Source organism: Papilio xuthus, unplaced genomic scaffold (assembly GCF_000836235.2).
Source record: "Papilio xuthus unplaced genomic scaffold, Pxut_1.1 DF827714.1, whole genome shotgun sequence".
Classification (NCBI taxonomy): domain Eukaryota; kingdom Metazoa; phylum Arthropoda; class Insecta; order Lepidoptera; family Papilionidae; genus Papilio; species Papilio xuthus.
In genome coordinates, this window is record NW_013530935.1 from 2,737,272 (window position 1) to 2,759,953 (window position 22,682).

Here is a 22,682-nt window from a genome sequence, read left to right on the forward strand (position 1 = left end):
CTTCAAACAAATATCCATCTAAACATTCGCATTTATAATATTAACAAGTTGTTATGCTACTCACATTAACTGCCGAATTACCTTCCAAGTTCAAAACTTTCCATGAACCCTAGCAAAAAGTTTATAAATTTACAAAAACTCGTTTGGATTTTGAATACATTCGTTAAAACCTTCACAATTCGGTACTTCAAAGTAGATATTTTTTTCAACAGGTTTGCTCCTAGTTTTCAAATGGATATAAATAAAGTTTAGCTCAAGCATTTATAATGTTAGTTAATCTGGAAACTAAACCCTTATTAGGAAATTTTAAAAGGTGAATTCTTAGATGTATAAATTAAATTCCTTCCTTACCCTTCTGATGCACGGAAATACAAGTCGATGAAATTTGGCAAAGATGTAGAAGTAAGAAGAAGTCTGGAAGAACACATTGGCTACTAATAAAGATTTTTTTTAAATTCCGCGCGGGCAGCATTGTAGGCGACAGCTAGTACATCGTATAAAAGACAGACAGTTGTTCAGTAAGACCTAGACATACATTTATAAATGTAAATTTAAAAGAAAGAACGAGTCTAACCGCAGGTTCGTCTAGGGGACGTAACTATAGCTCTTGTGACCCAATTCATGGCGGGTAATTGCAGATTTATAAGTCATCAAGGCGGGCGGGTCCGGCCTTAATAGAATTAAAAGCTAAACGTAATTAGGTCAGTTCCCTGAATTATTTATTTGTTCAATCTTAATTGCTTACGCGTTGATAAAACTTAATAAAAGAAAGCCATCGGTCTCTTCACATATTTTCAAATTATTTATTTTTTGGACTTCGCAAATCTTTTATGTATAATTTTTTCTGACTATTATTTTTATTTCTGACTATTATTTAATTAATAATCAGAAATCTGTCTCATTGAAATATTGTATTCTATTTAAAATGGGAAGTTTTCTAAAATAGTGACCAGAGTCGATTATATTCTTAAAAAATGATATGACTATGAACCTGTGATGGATTCTGATTAAAGATTACACGACACTGACGGTAAACCGTCCACGCATTACATTTGCGACGGGGAAACTCCAAACATTTCGAGTATTGGTACGCCGACAGTTTTAGCTTTCAATACGCTATCGACAATTTTATAGGATAAGAGTCAGTCACGCTCAGAGAACCATGGCATGTTAACATGTAAGAATTAAAAAAAATACTTCTGAAAAACAAATCTTACTAGATGAAAATTAAATGCGTATGGGAACCCTACCGTGCGACCGCAGCGATTTGGGGTCGATTTTTTATATTATTTAGTTTTATTTTTAGTTTGGTTTAGTTTTAGTATATAGTTTATAGTAATATTTTGGTAGTTTAATTAATTAGTCATTTAATTACTGTAAGAATGTAAATATAATTTATTTTATTTTAGTTGTAACATATAATACATATTTCATTCTTTTTTATTTAATTATTTTTCGTTTTGACGGATAATTTGACCTGCGCTCAAGAGATAAGCTTCGGCCTTAAACTTATATGTTTAATATATAATGCGTATTTTGCAACTTCAAGAAATTCAATATAAAAAAGTACAGAAAACTACCTCATATTTAGCACCCTCATTGACTACTCTCATAGATTTTCTGCTTAACCTTCCGAATGTGATATTTAATTTACTATAAATACGAGTATATATTTCAAAGTACAAGGATATTAAGAAAAGTAGATACAATATTTATAAGTCTAACGTTTCAGTAATTTTTTTTTGTGTAAAAGGTAATCTGTTTCAACGTTAGCTCCTAGACTATATTTACACACATTAAAGATAGGTAATGTTTTCATGGCACATATAAATGTTGATAAAAAAATATGTTTCCCCAAACACAAATAAGACAGTTCATAAACTTTGCATTTATTGTTTTTATGTTGTATGTTGAAAGAGATTTAGTATACGATGAGGAAAATCTGACGTTGAATCATCAGAATAACAAATAAAGCTTTCAGACACGTCTAGAAATCTAGTACAAGTCGATTTAGTAGCTAGAGGATTATCAAGAGAACTTGCCCTCTTGGAATTTTCCTTCCTACGTTAGACTCGTAGTCGAACACAAATTCGATATATTTGTTAAAATTTCAGTATTTTTGTCATTAACTTAAAATGTACACAAAAGCTTTGAGTTAAATGTTTTTAATTCTTTGCGCTGTTAAGATTAATTTTTGTACGAAAATCTATGTCATTTAAACTTTAAATTTCATGTAAAGCTTCAATAGCCTTATGGTTAAGGGTACGGATTTCCAATCACGTGGTCGGGAGTTCGAATCCCGTCATTCGACTATTGTCGAAAACCATGTTACAGCACAAGCGTGGAGCTTAGTTGGAATGGTACAAGAAATATAAATTTAACAAAAATCGGCTACCATTTTACCAAAAAAAAAATCCGTTAACCAGAATATAGAAAAGCTACGTTAATAAAAAATTAACAATGAAATTGATTTGATAAATTGACAACCTGTTTACTAATAATTTATTGATATCTCTGAATGTTAAACATCTGTATACGATAATGATTTAAGAACTCCGCTCTTATCAGCTTGGGCCGCGACCTCGCGCGCGATCGATACCTCATCAATTATGTCCAAGTGCGCTACTGTAGCCGCTTTATTACTGACACAAGGTTACTGTACTCTTCTCTTGTTTGATTCCATGTTGGCGCAAATGTTTGACAAAAACCGTACTATAGTCATATGACTGTCACCTTAAACTTGGAAACCTGCAATATGCATAACTTGATAATGAATCTCTTTCTTTAGAGTCGGTGTTCATGGCTGATGATCATGGTCAGCATCAGAATTAGTTCTGGAGTAGATGATTCGCTTCCAACGATTACGTTGCAGCGCGTCTCTCACGACTGCCTGTTTGATAACGACTAGAAATGTTTAAACGCGACCGAAAATAACTGTACTACAAAATGACCTTTTAAAAGAGAATAATGATGGCGGAATGACAATATGTTTTAATACAAGTGTGCCGACAGTGAAAACCGAGGGTTAGGCATGGAATATTAAATAAAAGACACGCAACATAAGTCATGAGGAGGATCCCCTGACTACTGTTGTGATGATACTCATTTCACTTTTAGTCAACGGGAAGTATAGTTTGTCGTACTCACTAAATGTTAACTAAAAACAGTATATTCTATTATTATTTGATCCTGTATCTTAAAAACCATTAACCAGAGCTCGAGATATCGATATTGTGTCGTGAAGATATCACATAATCCGTTAATGGAAGATTCTCATCTTACTGTGATATTATCTTTTGTTAATACCAAACTAAATGTAGTGTTATATTTCCTTATTATTGTGCGTATAGACTGCGGAACATCATATACCTACTTACCGTATTTTATGCTAGCTTTTTCGGAAAATTGGTAATTTCGGTAAAATATAATAAAATAATTAATCTTAATAAATTTAGGCTAAAATTGCTAGATTTTTGGGAAAGAACGTTATTGGTTTTTAAGAACTTGAGCATTAAGGCGCTGTCAGAGGCAAAATGCGCTTAAAATATAAAGAGCGCGCGGCCGTATCCGCGCATTTGCTTTTCGCCTCACGCCTTCAGTAAAGGCGGGCCTTAAAGTGTATAGATTTTTTACAATCACGTCCAGTTTTAAATATCAACTTTGTTGCATATATATAGAGAGATTTTGTTTGTGTTAGCAAAATAATTACAACTTTTTTTTTATAATTACAGGACACAAGGACGCACGTTGTTGTCGAGCTGTATGAAACAGAGAAGTCTTATGTGGAGGCGCTGGAGATATTAGTAAAGGTAATATTTTTTAAATTATAAACGCCAAAAAATCTAAGCGTAAATTAAGACTATACAAACGATTCTAAAACAGGAGTTAATAATAATAAATATTAAAAATTTAAAACTGATTCAATTTTTACCTCAGCGAAAGGTTATGTCATGAAACGGTCAAAGGGTTAAAACTCACGTTTAACTACAAGTTCAAATGTGTTGTGTAATAGCTGTCGTACGCGACTTTATTCACGTGAAATTAAATGAAAAAAGTTGTATAGTGCAGCCTACATACGAGCCTCGTACGTATAAACAGTTCTAGACTGTTTTCTTCAACCGTTTTAAAATTACGTAATAACGAACTAAATAAAAACTTTCGCAATTATAATATTAGTAAGATAAATATATTATAGCAGTCAATTTCGTAAACTAAAATATAATTCGTAAATCAAAATCAACAAGAAAGATATTACAGTTGAAATATAGGTTTTTAATAATTATAAATTCCAATCAAAACGTCATAATGCATTAACCAGCTTTAATAAAGCTGTATATTTAAATAAGATGACATATTTTAACCACACGACAGTTTTAGTGGTCACGGGAAGCTGATTGTTGCCAAACTGGAGACGAGGACACTCCATATACCAATAAAGATGTTTACGGAAATCGCACGAATAAGAAATTATGAAATTACGTTTAAATTTATGTTACAAATAACCAAGCGTTGTTCGGTTTACTATAGTGAAGCATGCGTCTATTAACCGCGGGTTTCCGAGAACAAACCGCCGTTTAAAATAAGTTGCCAGTTTTATCTAAGATATTTTGGTCTCAAAAACCAACGGTTGATCATATATTCCTAAATTGAAATCAACGTTTCCATTTTAATTATAATATAATGAGTCTGTTATTAAAATTATTTCATATGAATTGGAAATAAGATAAATAAGACTCGAGTTACTGGCTAAAAATATAAATCTTAAATTTATCTTCAATTGACGATGAAAGCATTCTATGCAAAACAACTAACTGTTTGAATTTCAGTTAATGAATTTTGACTCAAAGCGCTTTAGTAATAAGGTAGAATATGCTATGAATATAACCGGCATACTTTCCCTGCGCTCGATACATATCCGTAATTTGCAAGGGCACAGTAAAATTATAATAAGTCAGTCTTTCCGTCCATCCGTTACGAATTAACTGGCGAATGACAAATTCATTATATTTACGATGCTGATGAAATACCAGGGCTGTCTCAGTCAGATTTATGGCCTTTTCCTCGTTCTCTTAATCTGTCGTTGCGAAAATTGAGTGTCGAAGCCAGCTAAAGCTTTGTCCATTAAACAATGTACTCATAAATAAATTAAAATATAGCAATGCACAACGAACATTATAAATTTTCATAATTTGATTTAGTTCAATCTGAATTTAAATAAAAAAAAACGAAAATAAAAATTATTACAAAAATAAAAATTGTAGATTACATAAACACAATTTACTACAAATATTTTAAAAGTTTGCTTCAATATTATTATAATTATATATAAAAATATTAAAAGTGAAATTTATCTCAATATCATATTTAACCAAATCAATTTGTAATCGTTAAACAAATTCCTTTTAAAATATTGAATTCAAAACATTCTGCATTTTGTTTCATAAAATACTAAAGTTTAAAAGTCATATGTTACTCAATTTTCGCAATGCCAATCTCGTTGGTGCGGGGTGAAAATTTTGCACCCCTTACAGTGGAGGGTAACACCCTTTACACCTCCTCTCACACTCCTATTATATGAAGGACGGACTCCGAAAATATGCTTTCTATTTTCAACGCTCCAAAACTTAAGCAATTAAAAAATATCAACAATGAGATCTCAACTTGTGATTCCGAGTATTCTTCAAGAAAACAATATTTAAATAATTAAATTTAAATCAAGTTCACTTTCCTAATAAAATGGTTCCTAAATGACTAATCGTTGGTTTCTGCCACCTACACCTGTATGTATAAAACATATCGTCATCCCTTTCATCTTTGAAAAAACTGTGATATCAATATTTTTAAACGTAGATTTTGGCATCAAAACCTCACGATAAATCAGGTAGATCTATCTTCTAGAAGTTCTATTTGTTCGGTAATACTAATCAAGTAAATCCACTGGATCAATTTCACTGGACTCAAATATAATTTCAATGCGGCGTACTGCATTCATGCGTCAGTGTTTTGTCTCTTTTATAACAGCAGTAAGCCTGCTCACATACAAATGCAAGCCGTTATGTACCTTCATAACGAATTTATAGCGTGTGGAACGCCCTTAATTTATTTTTTTTTAAACATACTCCCCAAATGCATTTTGAATATTTTATCAGCGTGGCCAGAGTTCCCGCGACTACGTTACATTTTAATATGATTACACCGACATTTTGCATAAATTTTTGAGAAAACATTTGCTTTTAAAATACGCCTTACGGATTGTAAATTATTCCTTAACATATTCTGGGTTCCTAACCCTAAGTTTAATATTATTAAAAGTTCCTGTGAGCAACCATTACGAGCCCTAGTGATTATGAAACGACATCAAATGTAAGTAAGACTACGTGTCTAATGGAGTAATTTAACACTTTATAACGTCGGGGAAGCGTTAAAACGATTTAACGGCGCTTATAAATTTCACAGCTGATTTGTCATAAACTAGGTTTTATTGCTTCGAAGTTACGGCGCGATGCGTGTCGGAATCCAAGATATTAAGCCTAATACGAGACTTTACAAGTTACGTATATACTCTCTATATAAAAGTTTAATTTTAACACTAAGTTTAATAAAAAGTAGGCAAAGACTGATTATTTTATTTGGGAATAAACTTGGCATTGAGAAGTCATCTTTAGCTCTTGTACTACCTGTTGGCAACCACAAAGATTAGGATAATGACATTTTTAACATTAAATTTAATTAGTTGTGGGACGTAAAAACAAAATACTATGGAGCTTGTCTCATGGTAAATTCACATTGCAATGAAAAACGATAAAAGGATGAAAAACAAAAGAAGGAATAAAAAGATCAGGAAAAAATCATAATAATTCTTCCTGCCGCTCTGAAGGCGGAATATCAATTGTTTTTTTTTTACTTTTTTCAGAAATACCTGCAGCCACTAAAGAGTCCCGAGAATGCAGGTCTTCTGGACGCGTTCGTCGTCGACGAGATATTCTACCAAGTGCCGGCAATATTGAACGTGCACCAAGTATTCCTCGAGCAACTGAGACGAAGACTTGAACAATGGGACCTGCAGCAGAAAGTAGGAGACGTCTTCTTAGACGTGGTAAGATTTTTTATAAGTGTACTATTGGTTCCCGTAACTGTTTCCAATGAAAAATAGTTCATAATGAATTGGGCTGGAAAATATTAATTAAATCAGATAATCGACACTTCCTGAGATTTTTGTGTTGCGTGATGTTGTTCAGCTATTTAACTTTATATCGCGATATATCATGGTTTAAGGCTAACATAATTTATTAAAGTTTTCCTTTTTTAAATCATCATGGTTTAAGTAAGAACCGAAAATCTTCAAAGGGCTTCATAGACAAAAGTTTCATTTTTCATTTTTTCACATAAATTCTTTGTTCATTTCAGTTTACAAAACCAACAGTAATGGATACATACATGTCATTCATCAACAATTTGAAGAAGGCAAAGGAGACGATAAAGACGGCGGCGGCGTCACGGCCGGCGTTCGCAAAGTTCCTTGATGCGATGGCGCGCGACCATAAGGGCAAGCTCTCGCTGGACAATTTGCTCATCAAGCCCGTGCAGAAGTTCCCCAGCTACAAACTCTTGATACAAAGACTGATCAAGCATACAGGTATAGTGTCTTTAAAATCCTGTTTACTAGATAGACGAACAAAGAGGCTAATGCTTGCGTGGATGTAATGTATAATACCTTGCGATGATATATGTCATGATATTTCGAGAGATTTTATTTTTTAATTTGGATAGCAACTAATACGATGAATATAGATATTCAGTTAGATTTTTCCTTTAGTTTTATACACAATTTAAAAATTAAAACCTTTTTAGTCAATGTAATTTTTTAATAGAAATTCAAAGATATGTGTGAAGTCAACCAACCCGCACTTGGCCAGCGTGGTTGACTATGGCCTAATCACCCTAAAACTTAGGGTAGGCTCCGAGCCCCTCGGTGGGGACGTATAGTGAGCTGATGATGATGATGATGATGAATTTTTAATATGCCTCATCACGTAACTTTGCGATTGAGTACCGCACCATTCCATATTAGCAAAAAAACGCGGAATGAATAATGATACAGATATAAAATTGAAATTCATGTTTGTTTCAATATCAAATTTTCAGATCAATCACATCCAGATCACAAACTTCTATTAGAAGCTCAGAAAGAGATCCATGAACTATTAGAGTTAATAAACTGCACGGAAAGGGAGAGCTTAGAAATGGAGCAACAACAGCAAACGATGAGGGAGTTAGAACAAATGATCGAGGGTCTATCAAGTCTGGTGACTGCAGACCGAACGTTTATAAAACACGAAATGGTCACTATGCCGTCTGCACAGGGGACTATTAAAGATAGAGCCCTCTTCCTTTTCAATGATACTCTTCTTATAACCAGTGTTAAAAGGCGGACAGGGACTATTAAGAAGCCTATTCCGTAAGTACAACATGAGAGATACTAATTTTAATAATATTATAAATGCGAAAGTTTAGATGGATAGATATTTGTTACGGCTAAACGGATCTTGCTGAAATTTCGCATATATGTAGAAATAGCCTCGATTAAATTTACATAGATGTACTCGTAGAGTGTAGAAGAACACATAGACTACTAATTAAGTTTTGTTTTCAAATATGCGTGGATGAAGTTACGGGTAAAAGCTAGTTATTTATCCTTTTGAACGCATAATTTGAATATTTCATATGTTTTATTACAGAACATACCAAAGCAGCATAGCGAGTCAGATGGAGGGGAATAAGTACAAACTACTAATGAGGATATCTTTGGCTGATCTCGAAATTGTTAAAGGTAAATTAATTACATAAAGTTTAATACATAGATTACTGCGCATTCCATTAAAATAAAATTATTATAATACACATCATTTCATTAAATTTAATATTCATCATCATTATGAATGTGTGTATTTAATAATTGTCAAATATATTTTTATTTTACGAAGCAACCAGAGGCATACGACGTTCACCTGGTAAGTGTTACACAGTAAAATAATAGTTTGTCAACGATAAAAAAAAAAACTGGTGAAGTGTCATATATGAAGTGCGCAATAACAATAATACTTAATCTAACCATTTCTATTGAAAAATAAAGTTTGAGCAACGATTATTGAGTCGTGCAATATTTGACCAGGAATAAATCTTATTTTCCAGCCAAAGATGAGAACGTGCGTCGCATAATGCAAGAAGTGGCGTCTCTGACGGAGGACGTGAGCACGTTGACGCAGATATCGAGGCAGGTGGCTGCACTGCACGCGCCGCACGCGCAGCTCGCGGACCTCGTGCGGGACGCGCTGCTCGCCGCTAACCGACAGCTGCTTGACCGCCAGGCCAGCGATACTCAACTCTGCTATATGGAGATTAGCGTTAATACTCCGTGAGTATTAAAGAAAGCACATGAACAATTAGGCTAACCCTTATGCACTTAGTCCGGTCAGTAGCGCTGTTAGGGTAGGGCGATGTGGGGTAAACGTCCAGGGCGCCAGGCATAAGGGGGCGCCGCAGTTACCAGATTCGGATATTTAAGCCTGGACTGCACTAATATTTTCCCACAGTGCCAAAAAAGGGGTGCTGCAAAAATCTCACCCAGGGCGCCAAAAATGCTAAAAGCAGTCAAAATAAATAATTATTACCCAGCAAGAATAAATCAACAAACAGCTACAAAAATCGTAGTTATCACCACATAATATACTTAAAAAAGTAGTCTCTTTTAAACTCGTTGACAAGAACTTAATTACTGAAAGAAGTAATTGTTGTCCAAAAACTTACCATTTTCCCGGTTAATGTATCTTACCTACGACGGTTCTAATGTAAATATCTTATCTTTTTCAGAAATGGACCCGAAAACTTGACTATAATCTTTCCGAAAACGGAGAAGCGCAGCAGTTGGGAGGAATTGATAAATGAAACCAAACAAAAGTTGTGTAAGTGTTTATCACTATTGTGAAGAAATTAAGGGTAAAATTGTAGACTTTAAAACAAACAGAACGAAAAAACTTTATCTGTTACATCAATCATCAATTTCAAACGTTTAAATAATCTAGAAAATTCTAAAACAAATTCGTCCCTTTGTAGGTGTGTACGGGCACGAAAGGCCCGCTCCTGAGTTCCTCTCACCTGTTCCAATACGTAAAACGCGAGCCGGCTTGCAGTTCACGTGTGCCGCGCCTACATTACCACCGAAGGGACAGGCTCCTGATGTTTGGGTAAGTTGGTAGAAGGAATGGATTTGAAAGAGGAGGGGACGCGTTATAAAGAGAAATAATCGAAACACAATATAGAAAGAAGACGCTAGTGTTGACGATAATAGCACCATGTTTTGATGTTTTGATTACATTTATTATTTTTATATTTTCAGGTGTGCAATAGTGACGGGTACGTTGGTCAGGTGTGCGTGCTGACGCTATCTCCAAAGCCGCAGGTGACATCGTGCAACGGTGTGTGCAACGCGCGCATACTATGCGTGGCCTGCGTGCCACCCGCACCCGCACTCACGCGCCAACACACGCTGGATATTCCGTTAGTGGCTTGAGTTCATTATTATTTTTGATTGCAGCTTACCACAGCTAAGGCACTTATACCTCAACGTGTATTTTCTAGGAGCACCAGTTCTTTAAACAGTACGGGATCTACTGGGAAACCTGGCATCAGCATATCAGATCCTGATGATAGCTGCAAGAACATCCGCTTAGACAGGTAGGAAAGAAGTATACATTATTCAGTGCACATGGATATCTCTCATTTACTTTAGAACTTTAGTGTTAAAATCTATGAAATCAATAAGAATTGTACAACACGTTCATTGTACACAGTTCATCGTCAAGCGATGATGATGACGAGGGTTCATCGAGCGAGAACCCGGACGGAGAGCGTGGAGAACGTGGGGAGCGGCCTACGCCTGCGCACAGCAAGAGCCTGAGTACTCCACACACCGGCCACGCGCACATGCAGGTGCACCCCGTCATCAAGTCTAGCTCCAACCCCGCAGTTGACAAGCAGGCTATGGGCATCACTAGTGGTAAGTGGAACTTGTTGCCCGCGACCCGTGTTTCTTCAAATACGATGTGGGCCTTCAAGAGTATAATGAATAGGCACTCGGCATTTTTCGACCATTGCACTTAGCACCATGTGTAATCAAGTCAAGTGCTAGTTTATCTATACTAATATCAAAATTCATTTGTTTGTTTGCATTAAATAGGCACTGAAACTACTGATTCGAATTGAATAATTTGGAAATTATGTAAATCCATTTTGATATAATCTACAAAATAATTGAACATCTATTGTTATTATAGGATGTTCGTTAATCACATACAAAATATTGTAAAATATGTTCCTCAACTCAAATTAAAAAGTTAAACCTGTACAATAATAGAATAATCCTAATTGTTTACCTCAATATTTTTGGTGCAAGAAATACTAAAAGTTTTTCTTAACCTTTACATAATTGTAGCTAATTCCTTTAACATTTATAATATTTTACTAAATTTTATTTTTTACTGTTACTTTATAACATATATAAATTCTTCCTTTATATCTGTATGTCCTTTTCTATCTCACTTATTAACCAATATGTTTTACCCTTTCTGTCTCACTAAGTACCTGGACGTATTATGGCTGGTAGGACAACTTTACATTTTGTAGCATGTTTTGCTTCTCGTAATTTTTACATATTAATAAATAGCTTGTAGATAAATAAATAAAAACCATAAATACAACTTCATAAAAATATACGATGACTTTAAAATAATTTTTAACTTAGTTTTTTTTAAACTTTGTTTTTTGCTTTTATTCAAAAAAGAAATAATACCACAATAAGGGTTAATAAAATAAGTGTATGAATGTATTATAAAAATATGTAACATTTTTTGAACATGATGTATCTGTGTGGCTTATACCAAAAAAAATTTTTTTTTGAAAATTTTGTCTGTCACAAAATAAAAATAAGGAATGTCATTCACATTACAGGCACATTATCATCACCGACCAGCCGTCAGTCCTCAGAAGACAGCAGCACATCCGCCAACCAGCCCACCATGTGGCTGGGTACAGAAGACGGCTGCATACATGTCTACAACTGCCTAGATAATATCAGGATTAAGAAGAACAAGATCAAGTTGCAACACAATTCTGGCGTGCATTCTATAGTGTGAGTATTTTGGTTAAAAGTAGAATCCTGGAAGGACATTTGATACTTAAATCATAATTTTTTAAAGTCACTAAGGGTGACTAAATTTAGATTCGTAAAAGAAATCTACATCTTGAATTATTGCGCCCCCTATCGAGGGATTTTCTTAACTATAATTGTAAATTCACTAACTATTCTGCTGTTTTATGTTAATGAACACACAAAGTTGTTGTAAAATGGCTTTTGTTAAAGGTACATGGAGGGCAAAGTATTTGTTGCTCTTGGCAACGGCGATCTTGTGGTCTACTGCCGGGATATTGGTGAGTACTAATAACAACCAGTCTGCGAAAAACCAAAGACTGAACAATTTGCATACCATCTTCTTATAGGTTTAACACAGTACTAGCTGTCGCGCGCGAATCCGTCTGCGATGATTTAAAAAACACTTAATTAGTGGCTCTATCTATTTAATTTCAGCGAGATCTGTGTAATCGTTCTGGAGATATCTTCAAAACATTCAAACTTTTTCATTCATAATATTAGTAATAGTAAGATATCTATTATTAAGGCAATAGTGAGACGCGAGACTTGTACATATATATATGGTGATGAGATTTGTGCTGTTATATGTTGTGGTGATGTTATTTGTGCTGTGCAGATGGGTCGTGGTGCGAGCGCGCGACGCTGTGCGTGGGTGCGGGAGGACCTGTGAGCGGCATGCTGCTGTCCGCGGGCCGACTGTGGTGTGCCACGCATTCCCACATCAAGATTATCAACCCGCACTCCTTGCAGGTACAAAACAACATATAAACTCCTTACTCTACATTGATAAGAATATGAAACATGATATAGATGAGTGTGTAAATGTCGCTCGTTAATATTTTAAAATTCTACCGCTTAATATTTTGTGACTCCTGGAAAAACTTTACCCTTAAGTTACTAAGAGTTAGGCAGTTAAACATAGTTCCTAGGTCTTAATAAATGTGTATAATTTTTGAGACCTAGTGACTTGTGATAGTTCTTTTCCTGACTAAAAGCAATATGATTGTGGTTATTTTGTCAGGTTGACGAAACATTCCAAATAAGTTCCGAGTCGAAGCCGATAAGTCACATGGCGGTGGCGGGCGGCTCCATCTGGCTGGCGCTACACAACGCGGCGCAACTACGCTGCTACCACGCCACCACGCGCGACCAGCTCGCCGAGATCAACATCACGCCGCAGGTCACCAAGATGTTACATGGTACGGGGACATTTGGCACTCCCTCATTGCTACTTTGATTCGTTTTACAAGAAATGTTAACCTAATGAGAAGTAGGTATAACTTAAAATAGACATATCCATGTTCAAGCACAACAAACGCCCCCCCCCCCCCTAAACGGAAAATCTTATAATACATCTGTTACAATATTTCTTATAATACAAAAAATCTTGATCGATAGTAAAGTACACAGACTTTAGTCGTCCTGTAACCTTTATTACACAGTTTTTAATGATTATATATAATTTGTATGGTAAGGTTGCGACGAGATAATCCGGCAGCACAAGGCGGCGTGCCTGCGTGTAACGGCGCTGTTGGCGCACCGCGACACACTGTGGGTGGGGACCAGCGCAGGCGTGCTGCTCTCTGCGCCGCTACACAACTCGCCAAATAAGCGCACTGGCGCATTTACCGTGCCGCATCTCACCGGTTAGTCCACCAAACAAACATTAGTGCAAATTGTATATAAATGTACAACTTTCATACACCTACACTAATTTTTACACACATTTGAATATACGTTTATACAAAAATTCGTATATAATTTTAATTCATTTACTTGTACACAGATTTACACAATTTATCATGATGTATATACGTGTTTTTGTACACACTTTTGTGAAATGAACATTAAATCACACATTTTTAAAATTATGTGAATAAATCACCCATTGAGATCATACCAAAATACTACAATGTTTTTAATTTAATGTTGCATTTACAAATTATAATGTTAACAACTATTGGCTTTCTAGGTATTAACTACGGCCACACTGGCCACGTACGATTCTTGACCGTTGTCGAGAATCCAGCGCCGCAAAAGCAGCCCGCAAAGCCAACGCAGACTCTCAAAACGAAAGCCCTAAGCCGACGCTCAGCTAATGCGGAGAAAATGCAAAAACAAGCCGAAAATACCCAAAATAACAAAGAAACTTTAATAATTTCCGGAGGAGACGGCTACGAAGATTTCAGAAGTTCAACGATGTCCGAAGACGCTGGGCGAGAGGACTCGACAAATCATTTGCTTCTTTGGAGAGTTTGAAACGAATCCACGGCCTACAGGGTTACAAGAAAACGAAATGCAACCGTATGCGTTTCGTATTAAAGTTTTAAATTGATGTTAGGTGTTTGTGACGCTTGAATCGAAATATCCAAGAGCCTGATCGTCCTGAGCTAAGGATGGATACTCGTCAGCGTATGAGATTATTAAGTTAGGACATTAAATGTCAAATCATGAACGTTTTGTCGAAATTACGAATATATTTCTAACACGCAGTATTATTAAAATGGTTTCTTTCGGTCCACAACGGCCTGCTATGTACCTTATAATAGAAGTTTTAAATATAATAAAAATGTTTTTAGAAAAAATCTATATACTTGTAACTTGTCCATATCATGAAAGTGTTGAATGGCCATATATCTGTTATATTATAGATCGACGAGGATATCTGACCCGGTGGGCAATAGAGAAACTAAACTACGACAGCTCACTAACGCCCTCCGTCAGTGACAAAAAGTGTTGATCCTTTTTGAATTAAAGCTGTCGTATGGTTTTATCTCATCGGGCCAAATACCCTTATCTGACTAGACGTGTCAGTTAATTTTGATTAACTCTCACAATTGTAAATGTACAGATATTTTACTATTAGATTTTAGAAAGAAATATAGATGTAATGAATTAAACAAATATAACGTGAATCGAATAGTTATATAGTTTTTTTTTGCAATTTAAGAACTGCACGTGTGTACACGTTGCCAATTGTAATGGGTTTCCGAAACATTTATACAAACATGTCTATCTCACTTTTATCATAGAGAATGAAAGAGATATCACTGTGTTTTTGTATGAATGTTACGGTAGTGAAAACTTACGATTAGAAACATTTGTTTTGCGCTTCTATGACACTATTATTTAATAAGTTTACCATTTCTTTGAGGCTTCTTGACCGCTTGTACCGTATTAAAAATAGGTGGTACGTTTATAAAAATTGCATTACTAGAGAAAATTTTTAATCATAAATATAGTTAAAATATTAGATGGAAAAATGTCTACTGTACGATTTTATCAATATCTCTATGTCTATATTATCAAAATATATGTGTTGTGAGAATATAAAAAAATTGACATATAAATTAATTGCTCAAAAAATGTTCTCTTCAAACCTACAGGAGCAACTGATTGTTAAACGCTTGAAAAAAGTAGGTATTCTGTACTTATAATATTGCAAAATGATTAAATGACGTCGCACTAAACAATTATTTTATTTTACTGACATTATTAATTATTAACGCAGGCTTACACTGTCGAAAGACCTGTTCAAAATGCATTCGTAACTCTTATTCCTTATAAGAAAGAGATTGCATTCCGTGCTTAAAATAAAACCTCTTACGCTCGGTTGGTACAAGGGAGCAGGATAAATTAGACACCAAAAATGACATACATACCGTTAAAATTTTATTTTAGGCATCTTTCGTTTCTCACTCTTTTCTTATAAGAAAAGGATGCAGAGTAATAGAAAATATTCTGTTCCGTGCGTCGCAGTACAAGCGATAGGCAACAGATAATTAGTCTTTTTTTTTCAAATAAAACATGTTATTTGCCACAGTGTTTATTGATAATAATTGCGCTAATTACATGTAATTAATTAGAAAGGTATTGCAGCCATTTAAGAAATACAGCTATAACATATAGCTATAGTTATACTACATATACTTTCCATACGTAGCTCCTACATTTTGGTAAAATAGGATTTAAATATATTTAACGAACATCAGTAACATTTTAATCGCATTTTGACGCCATTTGATTAATAAGTACTTCCAAATTTTCATTATCAATCTTCGTATTGTCGTTTTTCTTTCCTCTACTAACAAAATATGGATCATCTTGAAGTTGTGCAGCTAATTTCTTCAATATAGTTCTTCTGTCTCTATCACTCTCGTTAACATCTCTTTTAACTTTATTCTTGTCTCTTTTTGATAATAAATCAATGGTTGAACAAATTAATTCGGATGCTTTATCGAAATCATTTTTTGAGATCGTCGCGTTTCCAATTTTAACATTTTCGAGATTTTTTTTACCTCGAGCGATATAATAAGGATCGTTTCGGACAGATTTAACAAGTTCTTCTATCACACCCCGTCTACCTCTAGGTGTTTCAAAAAACTTTTTGCCTCTGGTGATAAAGAATGGATCATCTTCAGCCGAAGAGCGACTACTTCTCTCTACTAAAATGTAACGCGGTTGGTCTGCATACATTCTATCATCAAGTATCGTTTCTGGTTCCGTTGGTTTGAAATGTAAACTAAAATCAGACGTGTCCATAGAATTTGCTTTGTTCCGTAATTTGTTACCTATTATCCCTGTTAATAAATGTAACAGTTTCCTTTCATGTTCTTTGTTAAAATTATCTAAAAAGTCATCGCTTCTACGCTGTCTTGAGTTTTCCATATTATTTTCAACGTTATTCATCATTTTAGAATAATCTCTTAATTGTCCTTTAGGTACATATTTTTCCGAAAAAAGTCCTCTTTGTGTATTTATGTTACTTGAAGTTGCACTTTTTCGTCTACCACGACTACCCCAAAACGGTTCAATAGTATCTCTTCGACCTCTGTTACCCCAAAATGGTTCAACATCATCAATGAAAACTCCATTGGTTGTAAGTTTTCCAGCTTTTCTTCTTCCTCGATTACCCCAAAAAGGTTCAATATCATCCCGATCCATCATCATTCCATTTAAAATCTTCTTGTTTTTTACTTTTATCTCTTCTCTGCGTCCACGGTTGCCCCAAAATGGTAAGTCCTGTTCTCTTCGTCCTCTTGTTCCCCAAAATGGTTCATCCTCCTGTCTCCTTCCTCTATTACCCCAAAATGGATTATCAGGGATAGTGTTGTCGTCAATTTCCTCCGAACTCCTCCTGCCACGATTGCCCCAAAAAGGAGATAGAGTCTCTTTTGTGCCACCGGTGTTAGTCAATAAGCTTTTGTAGCAGTTTTTACAATTTTTCTGTGGATAATCATCAGCGTATAATTCTTCTTCGGAGCTTTCTCGTCGTCCCCTCATTCCCCAAAAAGGTTGATCCAAATCCGAATTCATTTGATTTTCTTTCTCTTCTAATTCATTATCGATAAACTTAGAGCTCAGAGGCAGAAGTATCTTTTCAGGCTCAATACTCAACGATCGTTTCATTCGATTCTCTTTAAATTTTCCGTTCATCTCATATTTCTTATTTGGATTATTCTTAGGTAATGTACCATTCTTGTGACATGTTATATGATTTATTAAAAGGACCAGAGATGGTAACAAAAGCAACCACTTTTTCAGCATATTGGTGTCTGAAAAAAGAACATTATATTATTAGCCGAATCACATAATGTTAACATAAATTTAAACCCAAAAAAAGGATTCGTTGTTAAAGAAAATTCACTAAATGAATTATAATTTACTGTAAATTATTTTACTTACAGTTTTACTGCAGTTTTTGAGTTTTGATCAAAATCATAATCACCGAAGAGTTCTTCCAATGCTTCTAGCACAGTGTCCACTAAAACGTATGCTCCGTTTCTGAATGCGGTTTGATTTCTCCTCAGGTTTATATAGTAGCGCGGCAGCCCTATCCCCAAGGGCTGTCACAACGTATTTCATTTTTTACCCCTAACCAAGTTCTACCGGGACCGCGACTGTTATTAAATTAAAACATTGCTAGTTGCGTATTGCTTACGACTGTTATAAGGGGAAGCTACCTTCCTTTACTTCTTTTGTTACTTTAAATTTTACAATAATAATTACAAAAAAAAACTTGCCAGGCAAAGAAGGCTAGCCCTTCCCCCTGATCATACTTAATATAGTACCTTAGAAGACCACTAACATTAAGTATTGTTCCAAATTAATTTTTTAGCTTTGTAAGCAGCCCTAGATCATTTCAACAAAAATCAAAAGGGCCAACCAATGAATATATTAAACTTATTTTGACTATAATATGTAAATCAATTGATATCGGCCTCACTTTCACTGAAGCAGATTTATCGAAAGGCAAGAGTTTTCGACATATTTAGAACAGTTGATGTTAGTCGGCCGTATATCCCTTTAGTATAGATGAAATCTACATTAAGGGACTGTTAATGTAACCATTAACGATTCTGGGTATGGTAAAAATTCGTAATTTATTTCTTTATCTGCATTTTTTTAAAGCTCCCGTTTTTAGTGACCGCATCTTAAAGGTACGTGCGCGGTCGCTTGACATTTGTGTCCAGTTGCTTTGATTACATTTGGCCACTAAGGATGAGAGGATGTGTGGCTAAAATGGGAGACTAATATTATAAAAAATAACGTGTAATTAAAATAAAGATATGGTACCTGGCACCAATTAAGTTGATATTTTATTAATATCATAAATGCCAATGTTTGGATGTATGGACGGATGTTTGTTTATATGTATCTCCAGAACGGCTACACGGATCTCTCTGAAATAGACATAAATGTAGAACATAGTGTGTAGGAACACTATGCTACTAAATTATTTTTGACCATTAGAATTAAAATGTAAAAAAGTGATACATTTATTGCAGATATATTACTATTAATTAATCCTAATTGCAAGTTTCACAATAAATCACATTTGATAAAATTAGCATGCATGAACAACTTGGACAACAAAGCGCATGTACTACAGAGAAATAGAAAGAAGAAGAGAGTGGTCAACATTGTTTATAGTTCGCATAGTATGTAAAATGACAAAAAATCAATGTAAAAAAATAAATAAATTTTGAAGTATGCACCATTATTCCCCAACTTCCCTTTTGTTCCTATGTGTGTTAGTTTAACAAGATTGCTCTTGTACATATTACACGCGCCGGTAAACACTTTCAATGCTGGAAATGTATAAATACTGTGGTTCTTTCTGAAAACCGTACATTTCGTCTTTTACCACGCACGAAGCAGGTTCTCGACCGTATTTGAAGCAATATAAAAAAAATGTTCACTTAAAATCAACATTATAAACTTAATAGATTAATTACTTTTAAAGGAAATATCAAAAAAGTTAGTCGACATCACAGTACTAGTTGTAGAGTACTAATATAATAAATGCAAATGTCTGAATGGATGGATGGATGTTTCTTAGAAGGTATCTTCAGAACAACCGTATGGATATCGTTGAAATTTTGCATGGATAGAGAACTCTTTTAGAGTTAAGCTCACCTGTACATCATTGTATTTCTATGTAGTGTTGTTACACTATGTACTTTAAACTGTGTACAAAGCTTAAATAAATAAATAAACAGTCTGAAGGAACACATAGGCTACTAATTAGGTTTTTTATTTAATTAAGTGCGGACGAAGTCGCGGGCGATGTCTTGTCTATTATAGATTTCTTGAGCATTACGTGTTTTATGCTAGTTTCAGAATAAGAATTGATCGTGATATATCCATCGTATTCTGTAACCGGCCATGACGCTACGTAGATTTAGTAACATTTATTTTTGAACACACAAATTGAACACAACATCGATATAAATTTTTCGACGCATTGATATTACGAAAAAAACTAAAAATAGTTTATATGCAACTTATGTTGGATAGAATAACTAAGAATGTTTGATTAATATAATTTATATTTATACTAGCTTATAACCGCGACTTCCTCCCACCGGAATTAAAAAAAAATCGTAATAACTAGCCCATATATTCTTTAAGACTATATTCTATATCTATGATAAATAACATCCATCTAAACATTACATAACCTTATAAAATTCGTGAGAACAAAAATAATAAAAAGAAAATCTTGAGACGGTTAATAATAATCACAAACCATACTTTTAAGTAAAGTAAGAAAATATCGAGTTAAAGGCGTAGCTCGTAGCACCCAAGGCTCTACGATCTTAATTACAAAACACGTAGCGCTTAGCGTAGACAGTGGACAACAAAACTATTTAATGAGTGGTTTTATTAACTTAACATATATACCATAATTTTGACAACGCTTTAGAATATTATCATGTGTTAATAATAATATTTTATTATATTTATTTATTTTGCGCCACTGGAATATGTTTATTGCCTTTGACGAGACGGAGCGTAATCCCCGAGAGAGATTGTAAAAAGAAACTACACTTTCCTTTCAAGCTTACCCGCTATGACGTTGACTGTTTTTACACTTTCAACTTTATAAGTATACATTTCTAAAGGAAATAAATATGGAATAGCGTATTTACTACGAACTCCGACTTTATTTACATAGAAGAAGACGAATTCAAACGCCAGCCAGTTTTGAGCTATAAAAAATTATTCAGTCTTATAAATTGTTTTACAGTTAGTTTCTAAGCTCAACTTCTCTGTATAAATATGACAAAACAGAGATAAAAATATGTTTTAAATGGGGATTATTAGTCTCAGAAACCCACGGTAAATCGTTTGAGAACGAGCCATGATACAGGTATCAATTATAACACTTCGTTTAGCTGAAATAAAAGACCTTTTATCCTACACTGTAGTCTAAAAGTACATTAAGTATGACCTAGGTTTCTTTGAATAAGGACTTAAAGGAAGTTCTATCGTGCCTGACCTTTTTGCTTTGTCTACAAGTTAAACAGTAACTCTAATCAACCAACATTTTGTCGGCAGTATAATAATTATTACAAAATTATTAAATACAAGGTGAAGTAATTTACCGTTGATTTAACGCTGGTTTCTGACATACCAAAATGTCCGTTTCAAATATATTGTTATCTCTGTTTTGTCAAAATTAAAGACAGGGATGACGATATGTTTTATACAGAGATAGTCTCAGAAACCCACGTAAAATAGCAAGTTCCTGTACAACGTGACTAGGACATTGTCTTCTATCATTGTAAAAACAATTGAGAGAATAATATATATATATAATGGATGAATGTTCAGGACTGGAAATGTTTACGTAATGTTCAAGAAGCAAATCTTTCCTCTCATTCGAGTTGTAATATAATATTATATATGAAATATTAATAATCCAATGTCATAAATAATAATAGCAATTTTGTCATAAAATATTCATTATTTTTTATTTATGTTAAAAGCTTTCAACTATGAAATGACATTATATGAGTAGTATAATTGATAGAAAATAGAAACTATTATTTTAAAGGATATTACGTAATCACTTAACGAAAAGTAGGCGATCTATTAAAAACATTTTTAAAATATTGATTGCTTTATTTATAGCAAGTTTACTTCGCAATGTTTCATACGTTTATGTCGTCTACGTCTTTTATATAAGAATGTATTAGGTACATGTGTAATTGAAAACAAATAAATCATTTACCGTGAGTTTCTGGGACTATAATCTCTGTATAAAACAGAGAAAACGATATGTTTAAAACAGGATTTTGGTCTCAAAAACTCACGGTTACTTGGTGAAATACTGTAACATTTTAAAAGATGTTATACTGTGCATTAAGTACAAAAAAATTTTTGCCTACCAACAGAAAGGTCTTCTATTAGTAAGTTAAGGTATAATACATAATTTTTTGGGCTTTCACAAGCCAGCACAAGCCGCGGACGAAAGCGAAAGCGTGCCCGTGGTCCCGTCCCGATGCGTCAGAGGGCAGTCAGGTTTTAGTGGGTATTCTGGTCACCTTCTGTGGCCGGCGAGTCCCACACTCCCTACGCCATTGCACCGCCCGGCGTAGGCGTGCGTAAATGCATTTCCTGACTATAAAAAAAAAAACGCCGAACGAGGTGACAGTTCTATCTATATATAGGATTTCTTTAAGAGTCAATTAAACATATTACTACAGAGTAGACAAGAACGAAGAGATTAAAACCAATTTAAATTGAAATGAATAATTTTAAAAACAAAAACAATTTATTACAAAATTTTAATAATATAATTATTTTATTATTAGATTTAATTGCACACATTGATATATTGAAAATGTCTGTATCCCTCCCCATACGTTGACTTTCAGCGCTTTTCCAAGCACATGTGCGCAATTGCAAACATACTGTCTCTTTCATACGTTAGGAAAACTGCTTCGTCTATCTCGCTCTTCTGCGTGAAGGCGGGAAAACGAGATATTGTGCCAGTTAGACCTGTAGATTCGCGCGACTGGACAACACGCCTTTTATTTTCTTACAATTTCGCTACCAAACAACCGCATCTAACTTTTTTTTTTAAATTTTCTCTATTCAGTGTTTGTGCTTGTGTAGTTTAGTGCATTAATTTTAAGTGATTAGAAAACATTAATGTTTAAGGAAAGTGTAAATATTGAAAGAC

The 22,682-nt window shown here is 34.3% G+C and overlaps 1 protein-coding gene across 1 annotated transcript in view; it reads left to right on the forward strand.

Annotated features, from left to right (window-relative positions):
• Positions 1 to 15,672, forward strand: part of LOC106116740 (rho guanine nucleotide exchange factor 17) — a 73,126-nt gene extending 57,454 nt beyond the window's left edge. Inside the window, exons 4-20 of the mRNA XM_013310718.1 lie at positions 3,732 to 3,809; positions 6,914 to 7,096; positions 7,408 to 7,636; positions 8,146 to 8,458; positions 8,739 to 8,830; positions 9,193 to 9,415; positions 9,871 to 9,962; positions 10,114 to 10,244; positions 10,397 to 10,557; positions 10,639 to 10,734; positions 10,851 to 11,056; positions 12,007 to 12,187; positions 12,419 to 12,486; positions 12,825 to 12,958; positions 13,230 to 13,407; positions 13,684 to 13,854; positions 14,181 to 15,672. Of these exons, the coding sequence (XP_013166172.1) occupies positions 3,732 to 3,809; positions 6,914 to 7,096; positions 7,408 to 7,636; positions 8,146 to 8,458; positions 8,739 to 8,830; positions 9,193 to 9,415; positions 9,871 to 9,962; positions 10,114 to 10,244; positions 10,397 to 10,557; positions 10,639 to 10,734; positions 10,851 to 11,056; positions 12,007 to 12,187; positions 12,419 to 12,486; positions 12,825 to 12,958; positions 13,230 to 13,407; positions 13,684 to 13,854; positions 14,181 to 14,467 (2,823 nt within the window). The 3' untranslated portion in view covers positions 14,468 to 15,672. The remainder of the gene's footprint in view (positions 1 to 3,731; positions 3,810 to 6,913; positions 7,097 to 7,407; positions 7,637 to 8,145; positions 8,459 to 8,738; positions 8,831 to 9,192; positions 9,416 to 9,870; positions 9,963 to 10,113; positions 10,245 to 10,396; positions 10,558 to 10,638; positions 10,735 to 10,850; positions 11,057 to 12,006; positions 12,188 to 12,418; positions 12,487 to 12,824; positions 12,959 to 13,229; positions 13,408 to 13,683; positions 13,855 to 14,180) is intronic.
• Positions 15,673 to 22,682: the final 7,010 nt, after the last annotated feature.